General features: G+C 40.1%; 1 protein-coding gene across 3 annotated transcripts in view; it reads left to right on the top strand.

Moving 5' to 3' along the window:
- The window catches only part of tbc1d22a (TBC1 domain family, member 22a), a 164,953-nt gene that overhangs the window by 60,137 nt on the left and 90,016 nt on the right, over positions 1–14,800 (top strand). For all 3 annotated transcript variants that reach the window (XM_086268938.1, XM_086268939.1, XM_086268937.1), the window contains one exon: positions 6,346–6,460. In XM_086268938.1, the coding sequence (XP_086125064.1) occupies positions 6,346–6,460 (115 nt within the window). The remainder of the gene's footprint in view (positions 1–6,345; positions 6,461–14,800) is intronic.

The following is a 14,800-nucleotide window of genomic DNA, read 5'->3' as shown; positions in this document are numbered from 1 at the left end:
TCGGGTTTGCTCAGTTTCTCTGTTGATGGGTAAATGCAGATTGTAGCTACTTAATATGAATCAGTATCACTTTAAGTCTACATATACTGTGTATTGGATGTTTTTTGTAATGTTCATTAAAAAAAACAACTTTTCCAACCTGTCATTACACTCTATTAGTTCAATTCACTTGAATTGAGTTATGTTCATATAGCCACAAATCACAGCAATAGTCACCTTGAGATGCTTCCGAAGAACCTACAATAATCAATACTGATTTTACCTTAAAAAAATACAGTTTTAATTACTAGATTTTTGGCTTACTAGGTCATTTGTATTAAATGTGTGCAGATGATTTAGTTGGCTCAGAAGTAATGTGTTAAACCCATAAGTTACACAAAGTGACAAAGTTGTCGTAACCACAAATCAGTGGTTTTTCTTGACAATAGTGATTTCACATGTAATTTAATAGTTATATCAATGAAGACATTTAAAATCTGATTGATTTGTTGTCTCCCTTCAGAATGTCACACTTCAATAAACATGAAGTGTAAAGCCAGAACAGGGTCAGGGCTGTGTGAGAAACTATAAGCCAGGTTATGGCTTGAAACCTTTAACTATCTACTCATTGTAAGTTACAGAATAACTTGAAATAATGTAAGTATGGTTAGTGGTCTTTTAGCTATGAAATTCTTGTAAGAAGTTACTCCACTGGTCTGAGGGACTATCAGTGCAGCATCCCAGTGCAACTTAACATGGATATTAACCTGATTCCATTCATTTATATTGGGTTAAGCTTATCTTATTATTCTAGTGCTTCAGGGATGGCCTGTCATGAGTAGAACCACTGGCCTGAGAAGCAGAGAAGTGAAAACACAGATAGAAAACTCCATAATGAGGTGGAGGCTAATGAGGTGCCCAGGGCTCCGAGCTGCTTTGTGTGTTTACCTGCACAAAGGTGCGAGGAAGCACGCACATACACACTCAGACATCCATACAACATAGTGGGATTTTTGCATTTAGGTGAAAATCTGGTTGATCTTCATTGAACACATGAAGTAATCAATCACAATGCAGACTAGAAAAAATTAACAGAACCTCTGTCCTAAAGCTTGGAATCACACCAAGAACAAAGTCTGTAAATTTAAAGAAAACATAAGGATCCAAAGTTAACAGCAAAATGCAAGCAGAAATCTCTAAGTTACTAAAACCTTTGTTCACGTGTCCACTTAAACAAAAACCCACCCACTAAGAATGTGTTCATGGAAAAGTAGCACAAAGGAAAACACGGATCTTCAAGAAAGAAATGATGGGTCACAATGTTTATTATTATTATTTATTTATTTTTATTTTGCAAAAGACCACTTGATGTTTCACAAGAGTCAAGTTGGCCGCAGGTCATTAAAGAGTCTAGTAATGTCTTGACTTTTGTTAAAAATAAGTCTTAGTATGTATTTAAGTGTTTGAAACTCTGTTTTTTGCATTTCAGCACCTCGTATGACTACACTGCTGAGGTCATAATATTTTTGTAACACGCTAAACTCAACTGTTGCTATAGCTGGGGAACATAAAGGGACAGTTATCAGCAGAATAACATACAAGGTTACGAGAAAAGAAATCGTGTCATGTGTAGGTTGTTTTTTTGTTTGTTTTTGTTTTTTGTTGTTGTTGTATCAATCCAACTGATAGGATTGATATTTTGATTTAAAAGTCCGATATCTCAGCCGATACATTCGTTCTTTCAGACACAAACATAAGCAGATTTTCCTAACATTTGTTAAGAGTAGTTTCTTATTTCCTCATTTACAATCTACCCGACAGTGCGGTGATCATCTGGTTGTTATAATTGTGGTGTTCTTAACAGGGATGTTGCCAACAGGGAAATTGCAGAGTGCCCTCTGGTGGATAAACCATGCAACATCAACACTCATATGGTTAATTAACTTTTTACCATTTTATTCATATGTGTAGTAAAAACAGTAATCATGCCAATAATATACTTTAGCAACTTATGGTTACTTATGTCCGTAAAACGTTTAAAATCCCAAATTCCCCAATGGTTATGCCTCATTTTTCTCTACCTCAGCCAAATAGCTTTGCTTTAATTATAATGGTGACTGATGCCAGAATGCTTACAAAGAGTGTATTTTCACTTTTTCACATATCTGAAGTCTGGTGCTAAACAAATTTTGAGAGGTAATTAACTTCTTCATACCTATAGGACAGACGTAGAACAATGATCTTATGCCACAATGTGCAATGTTGTGTTAAAAAATAAAACAAAACGCCAAAAATAAGTCAAAATATTTCACACCAATACCAAAACTTTTATCCACACAGTGAAACATGGTGGAGGGAGCATCATGGTTTGGGTCTGCTGTCCTGCCTCGAGATCTGGATGCTTTGCAGTCAGTAGGGGAATAATGAATTCAGAATTTTTTCAGGCTTTACTTAGTAGATAAGTAGATTAAACTTAGAAAAGAAGAAAGGTAATATCTTGGAATGGTCAAATCAAGAAGGCTGCTCAGTTATCCAAAGAAAGATGGATGCACTGAAACACTCCTGCAGGAAAAAGCGTTTCTAAAAGCCTCCTGTTGCATTTGTTTACTGCTGAAAGAGGTTGCACGAGGTGCTGCTCCTATCTGGCCTCCACTGCACGTGACTGCTAATGCAAAAATAAGATTGTGTATTTTGTTTAGTCAGACTGCTGTGACTTACATGAAGACTTATGTTAATTCCAAACTTTCTCTTGTACCTGTAAGTGAAAGAAAATGATGAGGGTTGCTGTCATTCAGGAGTGCACAGACCTATAATATGTGCAAACACTTGAATACATACGCACGTTGCCCCAGGCAGTGCCACCTCCCATTGCCCCTGTTTTGTACAGGATACATGTCGAGGCTGTAAGCAGGGAGCTTAGCGTGGAAATGAGATCAGACAAGGAGGAGGCTGGGTGCTTGTTTTCTACCAAGTATCTTATCTACAGTATGCACTATTACTTCATCTGATGTTTGTATTTTTCCTTTTACCTCCATTTCCCCTCTCCCAGATCCCATGTTTTTCTCCCTCTCATCCCCACACATCAGCTCTTCCCGCTTACGTGCTAAATAAAAGCCACCAGCATACACTGAAATATTCAAGCAGTGTGCTCCTCATATATTTTGGTATGCAACAGACTCCCAAGGCCCCCCTCTTTTTTTTTTTATATGGTTATGCTTGCTGCGGTGCCACCTGAAAATCACCTCTGCTTCATTTCATTCACTTGTTTGTCTCTGGGGCTCCGGAGATTTAGTCAAGATGGAAGGCAGTCAACAGTCTGTTCCATTTCAGGGAGAGAGGGATATTGAAGCAATTCTGCAGTGATTTCCTAAGTGGTATCTAAAGCGTTGGAGTTTTTCTTGTTTTCGAGTACAATATTGTCTTCAGGAGATGTTGATAATCAGCAATTACAAGATTCAAATGTGTTGTGTTTTGCATACAATTTGTGATTATAGGCTAAAAGAGCAGGATTTATCACTCAGCACAGTATGAGCCTTATACCACAAGCTTTTTTAATTTTAGTCTTTGCATAACAAATAGGTATGATGTAAGCGACTCGTATAGTTATTGTAGGATATTTAATAGACTAATGTTTTGAATGTGGGACAGCCCTTTTCCCCCAAGATCTGGACAAGACACCAATGAACATTTTCTTGAGTTGACACCTTTCTTGTAACAATTTCTTTTTTATCTCTGGAGATTATCCTTATCTGGGTCTTGGGGGACTGGAGCTAATGGAATTGAACAATAGTTTTTTGACAAAGGAGACAGAAAAGCTGATTTTGTGACACCCCCCCCCCCCCAAAAAAAAAAGCCTCTATTATTAGGAGAATCTGAAGTTAAACTGGACTTCTCCAAATGAAGTTAATGTTATCTTCTCCTGGAGAAAATATTCAGTTGCAGCTGCGTTTTCTCTCGCTTTCATATACAAATGATGCCACAGACAAACATACAGAGTTTAGAGTCTTTGTCCTCACAGTAAAACGGCTGCGGACCGGGTAGTTTTTGTGTGCATGAGTTCACTCAAAGCGGTTGCCAATGTGAAATATGCATGTCGGCTTTTGAGGCTGCATGAAAGTCCCATTACCCACTCCCCTTGCTCTCACCAGCACCTCTCCTGTGTTTGATGGATGCAGCTTTGATAGGGAAAGAGGTGGTGTGAGGTGTGGAGGAGAAAGCCAGGGAGAGCTTACCATTCTCTTCCACTGTCTTAGCAATGATGGAATTACTTTAAATAAAAAGGCGAGGGTTTTGTGGAGACACTTCCCAGTAAAAACACAAACAAAAAACCCATTACCATGACCATGTTATATACCATAAAACAATGAGGTATGAGGTTATTTAGAAAGTGACAGAAACCTGACATGGTCACCAAAACATAAGGGCTTGATGGGTGCGGTACATCAAGGTGTAAGAAAAATGTGTTTCTGTCTTCGTATTTTGGAGGGAAATCCATTTGCACAACAGAAAAAAACCAAGCTAAACATCAAGCCTCTTCTAATTCACTGGGGCTGACAGTATTAAACAGCCACCCATAACAAAGATGGAAGTGTTTGCCTTGCAAAAAAAAATGTTGAAAAGAAGGGAAAGAGAAGGAGATGGAGGAGACTGACTCAAAGGGGAAGAGGAAGAGACAGAGACAAAGTGAGGAGGGAGGAGACCAACACCAGAATCAGAGAACAAAGTTCAAAGTGAGTTTTTTTTTTTAAGAACAAGAAATACAGCTGAGGAGCTAAAGACTGAGGTGTTGCTCAGTGATGATGGAGAGCCAAAGAAATGGTTCATATTAACTGTGGATGTATTGGCAGGCCGATATTATATAATTGCTAATTGTAGATGTATCGGCATTGGCAGTAGAGAAGAGGCGGTAGAAACATCCTATTGCCATTTTATGAGTTTTGATGTCACATAGTTTGTTCGCCAAAGCAGTGTTGGTGTTTTCACTGTTGACAACACGTTTGTTTTTCAATTGCCAAAAACATAACCAATTGATCTAAGCAGATTCAGGTGGACATCTCCAAGTATTGTTATTGGTATCGGCCTCAAAAATTCAGTATCGCTCAAGCTCTACGTTAAACTATGTGACTGTGTCAGCTGACTATAGTGCTATCTAACTAGCTTGGCTAATGAGGTGCATCTTTTGTCCCTTTGCTACTTAGGTTGCAAACAAAATAACTGGGGCCTTAACCCAAACACTGCAGATGGAAATTAGCCCAAGGCTACAATCTGGCATATTTACATTTGTTAAAATGTTCATTAATATGTATTGTCCCTCTTTCTAAATAAAATCAAATCATTTAGCCAAAAACTGACCAGCTGACAGCTGAGGTTGAGTGACTTTCAGTGCACCTGAACGAGGGAGGGGCGGATGTGACTGAAAAACAGATGACAGTAATCTGCTGGGTTCCACCCCGCTCTGAACCTTGTTCTGCTGGAGGTTTCTTCCTGTTAAAAGGGAGTTTTCCCTTCCCACTGTCGCCAAAGTGCTGCTCATAGGAGGTCATATGATGGGATTTTCTCTGTATGTGTTATTGTAGGTCTACCTTGCGATATAAAGTGCCTTGAAGCGACTGTTGTTGTGATTTGGCGCTGTATAAATAAAATTGAATTGAACTGAATGCGTCTTAAAGCAGCCATCGCGTTATTGTCTTTTTCTAAATTGGACCATTAGCTACAAAATGAACATCGTTTTGTATCAGATGAGACTAGAAACTAATGATCCAGATCATAAACTCATCAGGAACGTGTCAGCCCCCCCACCCCACGCCCCTTTTGCTGGGCATTGGAAAGAATTTAGGTTGACAATTATGAGTCTGATTCACTTTTCAGAACTGGATGCTACATCCATAATTAATATGGAGTGTATGTGCATGACCGCCTGTAGATCTGCTGGATTATGCTTTTGTAAAAGAAACCAAACAAAGCCCTCTTAAAAAAGGAAAAAAATATGCTACAAGTGATCAAAAGTCCCCAGGCTACCTTTAGTTTTTCAAGAGATGGGTTTAAACAGTATTCCAAGTAGATGATCAGCTAATGTGGCAGAGTTGAAACCTGCTTCCCATGACATGAGCCCAGCTTTTCTTCTTTACCAGCTTAGCACGCCTGAAATGATTCCTATGCTTTTTTTCCACACCTCACTCGCTTTCTGACATGTATGCTTTAATGATTTAAATCTCTAATTCCAACCAGCTTAATGTCTGAAATGTTGTCAATCATTGTGTTAAAAATTTCTACAACTATGTTGTTATTAGAGTGTTGGATTGAATTTTTTTCTTCTCTTTTCATGGCGTTGGTACTCTGTCTCTGTGTATGTTTGTATGTCTTAAGATTTTTGAACGGATCCTGTTTATCTGGGCCATCCGGCATCCCGCTAGCGGCTACGTGCAAGGCATCAACGACCTGGTCACACCATTCTTCGTCGTTTTCGTCTTTGAATATATTGGTGAGTGGCAACCCCCCCCCCCCTTTGTTTTTTTCAACTTTCACTTTAAAACTCCCTAATCTTTTGTGTGATATCCTTTTGAAGTAAGGATCACTCATCTCTTTCTGCTACCCCTCTGCTGAAAGTGCCACTCTCCACAGTGCAGAGTGGCACCTTTTGTAGCTGGCGAGACTCAGGGGTTACTCGCCGGTTCATCACCACAGGTCACAGGAAATCAACCCCGGGACCCTTGAGACCGTTTCTCTTTTCACAACTCTGTGTCCAAAGAGCTCCTCCTGCACCTGTGTGCCCTCTTCTCGCCCCTCTTTTCAATCCCTCTTTCTTTTCTGCTTTCATCCAGACACACACTTGGTTACAGTTTGTGTTTCGAATGTGCTTTTAAGCTCCATCTATCAAAGCATTCTGGTTAACACTTAGGAATTAGACTGTACAGTATGTGTGTGAGAGAGCATGACACGTGTAGGCGTGTATATGTGTGTGTGTGCACACCGCGCTGTTTTTCCCAGGGCCCTCCTGCTGTGAGCGTTTAAGTTGTGCCACATTTGTGTAGATGAATGCTTTATTTTCCTTTCACACTTAACTCTTCTGACAGTATAAACACTGCTTCAGATCCTCAACATGAGAAGGGGGAAAGCAGTTGCAAGAAATTTCATTGCCGGTATAGGTGCGATATAATTTTATTTTTTATTTATTGATTTATTTTTTAAATGTTTGAACTACTTGAAAATATGACCAGATGGAACTTCTTGCATATTATTTTTTGTAGCATTTTTTCCTTTGCTGCACTGTATGTACACTGTGAATTTAACTCAAATCATCTTTATTTATATAGCACCAATTCATAACCAGAGTTGCATATAGGCGCATTATATTGTAAGGTAAAGACCCTGCAAGGATAAATCCTTGACAATTAGAGCCATTAGGACTTGGAGGACTTGGAGACATTGGGAAGGAAAAACTCCCTTTTAACAGGAAAAAGCCCCAGCAGGACCATCCTGTGGGTTTGGGTGAGGGGTAGGCAACAATTTAACAATCCATCCATTCGCTTCTGCTCATCCTTTTCAGGGTTGCGGGGGGTTGCGGGGGGTGCTGGAGCCTATCCCAGCTGTCATAGGGCGGCAACAGTGCTAACCACCGTGCTGCCCTTTTTTATGCTGCCCGGGGTACACCCTGGACAGGTTGCCAGTCTGTCACAGGGCTAACACACAGAGACAGACAACCATTCGCGCTCACATTCACGTGCAAATTCACACCTATGGGCAATTTGGATTATCCTCACAAACTGCATGTCTTTGGACTGTGGGAGGAAGCCGGAGTACCCGGGGGAGAGAAAGACCCCGGCCTGATGGTGGAATTGAACTCAGGACCTTCTTGCTGTGCGGCAACAGTGCTAACCACCGTGCAGCCCTTGCAATTTAACAAGTTATTGTTAAATAGCAAGAAAGTGTTGGCAGCTACAGTTGTAAAACAATACTTACTGATATGTTACAGGGAAGCTAACATAATATACAACAACAGTTTACTTCCCACCAGCACTGCAGACGTTCTTGTTGTTATTTTGATGGAAAGGGTCTTAAAATGTCCATCATATTGTAATTTTACCTGTCGTTTTAATCTTACATGATAATGAGGCAGGTTTAATAGCCTTATATTTTCAGAAAGAAAAAAACATTCTGAAAAGAGAATGTTTTTATATGTACGACGACCTTGTTAACATCCTAAGAAACACTTTTTTTTTTTCCTGCAGTTTCAGCAGAGACACTAAAAGACTGCAATGATTATGCCTAAACAGGCAAATTCGAACTAAGTGGAATTAAGCTTGGTGCTTGCCTGAGCGTAATGAAATGCATCAAGCGAGGTTGCTGCAGAGGTGATATTTTTTTCCTGTTTTCCATCTCTTCTTCAGACAGAGAACTTTCCATATCCGATTAGATTTTACTCTGAAGGCTGAACCCTGCTCCTATAGTGGATACTAAAATTGCTTCCTTTCAGCTGTAGTCAGGGGGACATTTCTCCCCAGTAGGGCTGGGCGATATATCGAGTTTTTAAAAAATATCGATATATTTTCATACGAGATATAAGATGTGACAATATCGTTTATATCGATATAGTCTATGTTACGTTATAATTATACTTGTGGAGCCGCAGGTTTGCCTCTCTTTCGTCCACTTTTGTCTCTATGCAACGTTACTCGGCCTCGCCTCTCCTGCACTGAACACAACTCCCCCATAGCTTCACCTGCAGGCAATGACAAGATGAAAGCGGAAAATCTCCGTTAGCGAGTTACCGTGCGTGGGGCTGGATGGCGTCAACGTGTTAGCGAGCTAACCGCGCTAACGACATGCAGCCCAGAGGGGCTGCACGGCCTAAAATCCTTTCCTTTTCTCAAAAATCGACAGTGCGCCTTATGTATGAATTCTGGTTGTGCTTACTGACCGCGAACCGATTTTATGTGGTACACAGCGCTCAGCAATCTGTCAAAAAAATGTTTTAATATGACTTTGCTAAGCTACGGAGCTGCACCGCTTGATGGATTGTCGGAGAATTACGGCTACAGAGGAGGAGCCTCGCGGAGTGATACGTACTGTGTGTGTATAAGGATGGCACCTGTTCAGAGACGTGGTGCAGCTGTGAAATCTGTCTCTTTGTTATTATGCTCAGCGTCTATTAGTTTACATTTTGACTGCACAATTGTGAGCTTTTTGTTATGCACAAAAACAACATTGTTTTCTTTTATTTATGGACCATGATTATTTAATATATGCTGATAATTTATTTTTGAGTAATATCTACGCTGTATGTAAATAAAAGTGCCCGTGTGACATCTGGGACACAGTGTGACTAAGAACTCTCTTTTTGTTCTTAACTTATGGCTTAAAAAAAAAAAAATCGAGATATATATCTTATATCGCCATCCAGCTAAAAAATATCGAGATATGAATTTTGGGTCATATCGCCCAGCCCTACTCCCCAGGAAGAGTGCTCAAAAATCTCTTTAATTTGGATTTTCCGATCCTGAATGCACTTCCTTTGCTGAGAGGAAATCCTGCAGCATGCACTCCCTCTGGACGAGAGAGAAGCTCCACATATTACCTTGTAGTGGTCACAGATTTACTGTGTTTTAAAAGTATTTGGTTAACCTGAAATCTGCTATAGACAGCATAATTTACAGTTTACAGTATAAGATCTTTGATATCACCATCATGGAGGGTTCCTTTCATCAAGTGAGCTCCTCCTTGGGTTGCAGAAATATGTTGCTCGTACCTTCTTTATGTTGAATGTGGCGATGTTAAATGAATCGATTAGAGTTGCAACATGATTTTTGTGAGATTAATTATGAGTGAATTCAAGAAAATCCATCTACATTTAGAGCATTTGACAGTATTCACGAGGAATGATGCTTTATTTTACATTTCCCATTCATTTTCTGCAATTTACCAACCAACCACTTTATTAGATAAAGCTCGCCATTTCTGGCTTGCACCCCTGCTCGAAACATTTTGGGTCCATATTGGCAAACCTGCTATGCCACCACATCCCAAAGATGTTCTGTTGGATTGAGATCTGGTGACTGAGGAGACCACTTGAGTACAGTGAACTCATTGTAATGATCAAGAAAGCAGTTTGAGATCATTTGAGCTTTTTGACATGATGTTTTATCCTTTTGGCAGCAGCCATTAGATGATGGGTACACTGTGTTCATAAAGGGATGCACACGATCGTCACTCAGTACTCAGGCTAGACTAAGCTCTGTGGCGTTGAGAGCTGGGACTAAGGGATCTACAATGTGCCAATGAAATATGACTATCAGCCTGAACCATTAATACAAGGCATGATTGATCCATGCTTTCATGTTGTTTACATCAAATATTGTCGCTACCATCTGAATTTTGCAGGAGAAAACAAGAATCATTAGGATAGAAGCATTTTTCCAATCATTTGTTGTCAAATTTTGGTGAGCCTACATGAACTGTAATCCTCAGCCTGTGGTGTGGTCTTCTGTGTTGTGCATGCAGAGATGCTCACTGTTGCCTTCGTGTCAGTTTAAAGCAATCTGGCCATTGTCCTCTGACATGGACAAGGCCCGAAGAATTGCTGCTCGCTCTCTTTGTTGGAACATTCTCTGTATAAATTCAATTGATGATTCTTTGGGAAAATCCCTTTAGATAATCAGTTTCTGAACGGCATGGCTGTTGGTGCCAGGTGGTTTGGTGTGAGTATTTCAAAATTACTTAAGTCACCTTTCTTCCTCATTCTGCAGCTCTTTTTATTCAAGCTGAACATTCTGAATTTAAAACAGATGTTTTGCACACACATCAGGTGAACAGAACATGGGAGAGGAAAGAAAAAAGAGGATAAGCCACCTTCAACCACCTGCTGAGAGTTTTGAGTTGTTTTTTTTCTTTATTGAGAAACGTGACCAATTTTTAAAAAAACATTTTACCTCCTTTTCTTTTGTGTTCTTGTTTGTTTTACATTTATAATAAGCTCTACGTACTAGTTTGTCGAGAGACTCCTACAAAGAGAAATCCTTCCCCTTATGTGTGCAGTTCTTGCTGCTTCCTAGAATCCATACATCCCACAAAAATAGGTTAGTTTAAGTTCTCTGTGCTATGTTTTGGCTCATCTTTGAAGCTATGCAACATAGAGCTACTGTTGAAACCACAGTAAGTCACACACCATGCACACTGTGACCCTGCTGGGAGCCTTAAGAGGTTGGACCCAATTGCTTCTGTGTACTACTTTGGACACAACACTACACACAGCAAATTTACTGTCATTTTAAAATCTGCTAGAAGCACCATTTTTAACAAATGTAACAACAATATAACAACTTCCAGTGCTGGAGTGCGTCTGGTGCTTTTACTACAACCTCCAAAATGACACGGACGTTGAAGTCACATATCTATAAAGCATAAGCGTCATTAAGATAAAGCTTTATTGCTATATTGAAGCTGAAAACAGTTGAGATATCTCACAAATAAGAATTTTTTAGAAGAACTCACTATGAAACTGCATCTACATATTTGCCATCCCTTCTTACGGCTTGTGCCAATGATGTTATGCAAATGAGCTACTTTCTTTGACGTAGCCTCTCTTCTCTTTTACTTTTTCCACTGTTCTTTATAAAGTTTTTCACCTGTTTTTTGTTTGTTTCCTCTACCTTCTCTTTTGCTGTCATTTTCTTCTTCTTTATTCCTCTATCCCTACTTCTTTCTGCATGTTTTTCCTCTCTCCTCTTCTCTTTGGGCAATTCAGACTGTTGTCAGATCTTCAAAGCATCACCCCATGCTTTGTTCCTGTGTATCTCCATGCACTGATGAGCCTTGAATAACATACACAGCCAACAAACCTTCAAACGTGCCTGGCTGGCATCTTACATGATGGGTTGATGCGCTGTGTTGTTGTTGTTAGGTGCTCTTGTTTTCTGACGCAGAGAGAGGGAGAGGGATAGACAAAGAAGAGAGAGGTTTGGCTCTTTCATGCAGTGGGCCTAATTTTGCTCCTTTGTGAAGGGGTAGAAAGTGAGATTCTCTCATGCTGTCTGTGCTCTTGCACTCTCTGGCTGTCGTCTCCTTTTGCCATCTCTTCTTCTGTTTTCTTTTATGCTGCTTTACCCCTTCCCCCCCCTCTCTCTCTCCGTCCTTTCCATGTAATTGAAGTCATGAATTCATGCTGAAGGCAGAAATGTCCTTCTCTTAAGTTGTAATTATTTTGTATTATTTATTATTAACAATATTTTATGTACAAATAATTAATTGACATTTATATGAACTTATAAGGAAAGCTTGCTTTTTCTTAAAAATTAGAGCAAATACACATTTAATCTTCAAGAAACGTTGGCTTTTGTGTTGTTTCCTGTGGACTTTTTCAGTTAACTAATCTCTAGAAAACATCCATTCGCTTCCGCTTATCCTTTTCAGGGTCGCGGGGGGTGCTGGAGCCTATCCCAGCTGTCATAGGGCGGCAACAGTGCTAACCACCGTGCTGCCCTTTTTTATGCTGCCCGTCATATTTATTTGCTTTGATTATTTCTTTTTCAGTTTTATTTTGTATTAAATGTTGGCTTTGATTCAGAGCATAATATATTGGGGGCTAGTCCGGGATGTAAACTCAATGTTCCACTGGGCAGACATAACTTCCTGCAGCAATATATCAACGTGCTGAAATGTTTAACTAATCTTTCATGTTTCACTTGCCCTTCCATTCAAAAGATAGGTTTTAAAAAATATTGCCATAAGTTAAGTAACAGTGTCACAGGTTGCTAGATTTCAGTTTAAACATCGCAGACTAAGTGCAGCTGGTAAGCATGTTCGAATCTCGTTTAATCCCAGTGCTAACCACCGTGCCACCGTGGTTAGCACAAGCATTTTCGGGCAGAAAAAATAAGTCAGTGACCACAACTGTGATCAGTTAAACAATTTTAAGTTCAGAAATGATACCCATTTTGTTTCATGTCTGTCCCACAATCATTGTATAATTGTAGAAGACATTTATTCTGCACAGCACTCCTTACATTTTCTGACCACCTGGGTTTGTACTTTGGCTCAGTTGTGCAGCAGAGTGCTGCATTTATCCAGTGACTGTTCCCGACGAGGATTTTGCAGTAACAACAGCTTAACGTATGTGTTTTTTATGTGTCTGCATTATCCAATGTACGCCGAAAAGCTCTGTCCGTTTATGACTCCCGTCTGTTTAAGTGGCACAGTGCTGGTCGTTTGGCAGTTTTGATTATGGTATGATGGCCTAATTAGTACGAATAAAAGCTGTAAACAGAATGTGGAATACACTGAAAAAGTCACTTTGATCATCTTGAAGCAAAATGCCAGTGTGGACTACTTTTTCCTTTGCACTCACACTAGTGCACACAGAGTTTTCGCTCTAAAAACCCTGAAATCTTCATCAGATTGAATTTTCGAATCCTTACTCCAAATGTGTTTGTCTGCGTCTCGACCGTTTAAAGCCTTGAGTGAGTTTGAGTGACAGCCAGTATCTGCAAATGTGAGTCAGTTCACCGATGGGGGCGTAATTAAGACTTTGACCTGTTTCGAGCTGCATAATCTGTCCTCTAAACAAGTCTTTTAGAGGTGTTCTCTTTCTTGTTTTCACATCATTTTATTGCCATTGTCTTTTTCTGTCTTTCTCTGGAATGTCTTCTTTGATTGCTGCCACAGTGTAGGTAGGCTACTGGGCAAAAACCCACAGTGATAGGATGAGGTGAGCAAAAAAAAGACCAACATTACACCCTGTACCACTCACACAATGCCCCCACATATGTTCGTTTAGTTAGTTTATCTTCCTTTTGTTCTACTTTCTCTTTGTTTTTCAGTTTAGCTCATTCTCGTTTGTATTTTTTGTATTTTTTTTTGTTTTGTTTTTGTGTCTCCAGTCACACATCTGCCTTGGTCTGGCACTGCAGTGCTTGTTCATCTGCCATACACTCTATTTACCTTTTGATGATGCAATGCGGAGTGATGGCTCCACTTCTTAACCACTCCAACTTCGCAGCACTCCTCCCTTTCTTCGTGTCACCGACTTTCATTAACACCTGCCTGTTAATCCAAATTGAAAAGTTCCAATTGTTACATTATTGATGCAGTGGGAGGGGAAAAAAACACACTTAAGTTGTTTTGTATTGGACTGTTAGAAGATCCCCCTTTTCAATCAAAGAAATTGATCTGGAATGTCTATAGTGTCTCCTTCTCCGAGCATTACTTTGCTTTTGGCTTTTCCATTTGCTCTGGAGTAGCACCTCTCCCATTTGCCGACTATAAAAGCTATCTAATTAAGGCCAGGATGGGCCATGACAGGAGCAAGGAGCTCGACCGGTCTTCTTCTAATGAGCAGAGGCTATGATTGACCAGTGGATCCATAATGTATTCTGCCTGCCAATATCTAAGTATGGATTTTCTCTGACGAAATATGAGAACAAGAAAGCAACGTGGAGACAGAAAACGGTAGAGTGTTTTAAAATTCTGGGAGGTGAGGATTTGACAACTGTGAGTGAAAAGGAAGCAGAACTAGAATAGAGGCAAAGTGGTAGAAAATAACAGCAGCCTGAGTGTCTTGGCAGGCTTAAGAGTAAGAAAGAGTGAGGACATGGAGAATGACAGAGAGGGATGAACAACAGAACAAGAAAACAAGATTTTCATAGAGGGAAAAATCACCGACTGAGAAAGTGCCCCCATGCGGTCAGGAAGCAGCCGAGCCGGGCAGTCCTTCCTTGTATCAACAGAGATGAATGGCCTGGTGTACCCCATCACCATTCTCTGCTTTGAAGCTGTACTTGTCATAGCAGGCACAAAATGGCAAGCAAGTGCTTTACACTTGCAAGGAATT

The sequence above is a fragment of the Aulonocara sp. 'chitande type north' Nkhata Bay genome, linkage group LG17 (assembly GCF_057382095.1).
Source record: "Aulonocara sp. 'chitande type north' Nkhata Bay isolate Kocher_YH1m ecotype deep benthic linkage group LG17, A_spYH_male_GT1.1, whole genome shotgun sequence".
Classification (NCBI taxonomy): Eukaryota; Metazoa; Chordata; class Actinopteri; order Cichliformes; family Cichlidae; genus Aulonocara; species Aulonocara sp. 'chitande type north' Nkhata Bay.
The sequence above is the reverse complement of the archived record's forward strand: the minus strand, read 5'-3'. Positions and strand labels throughout refer to the sequence as shown.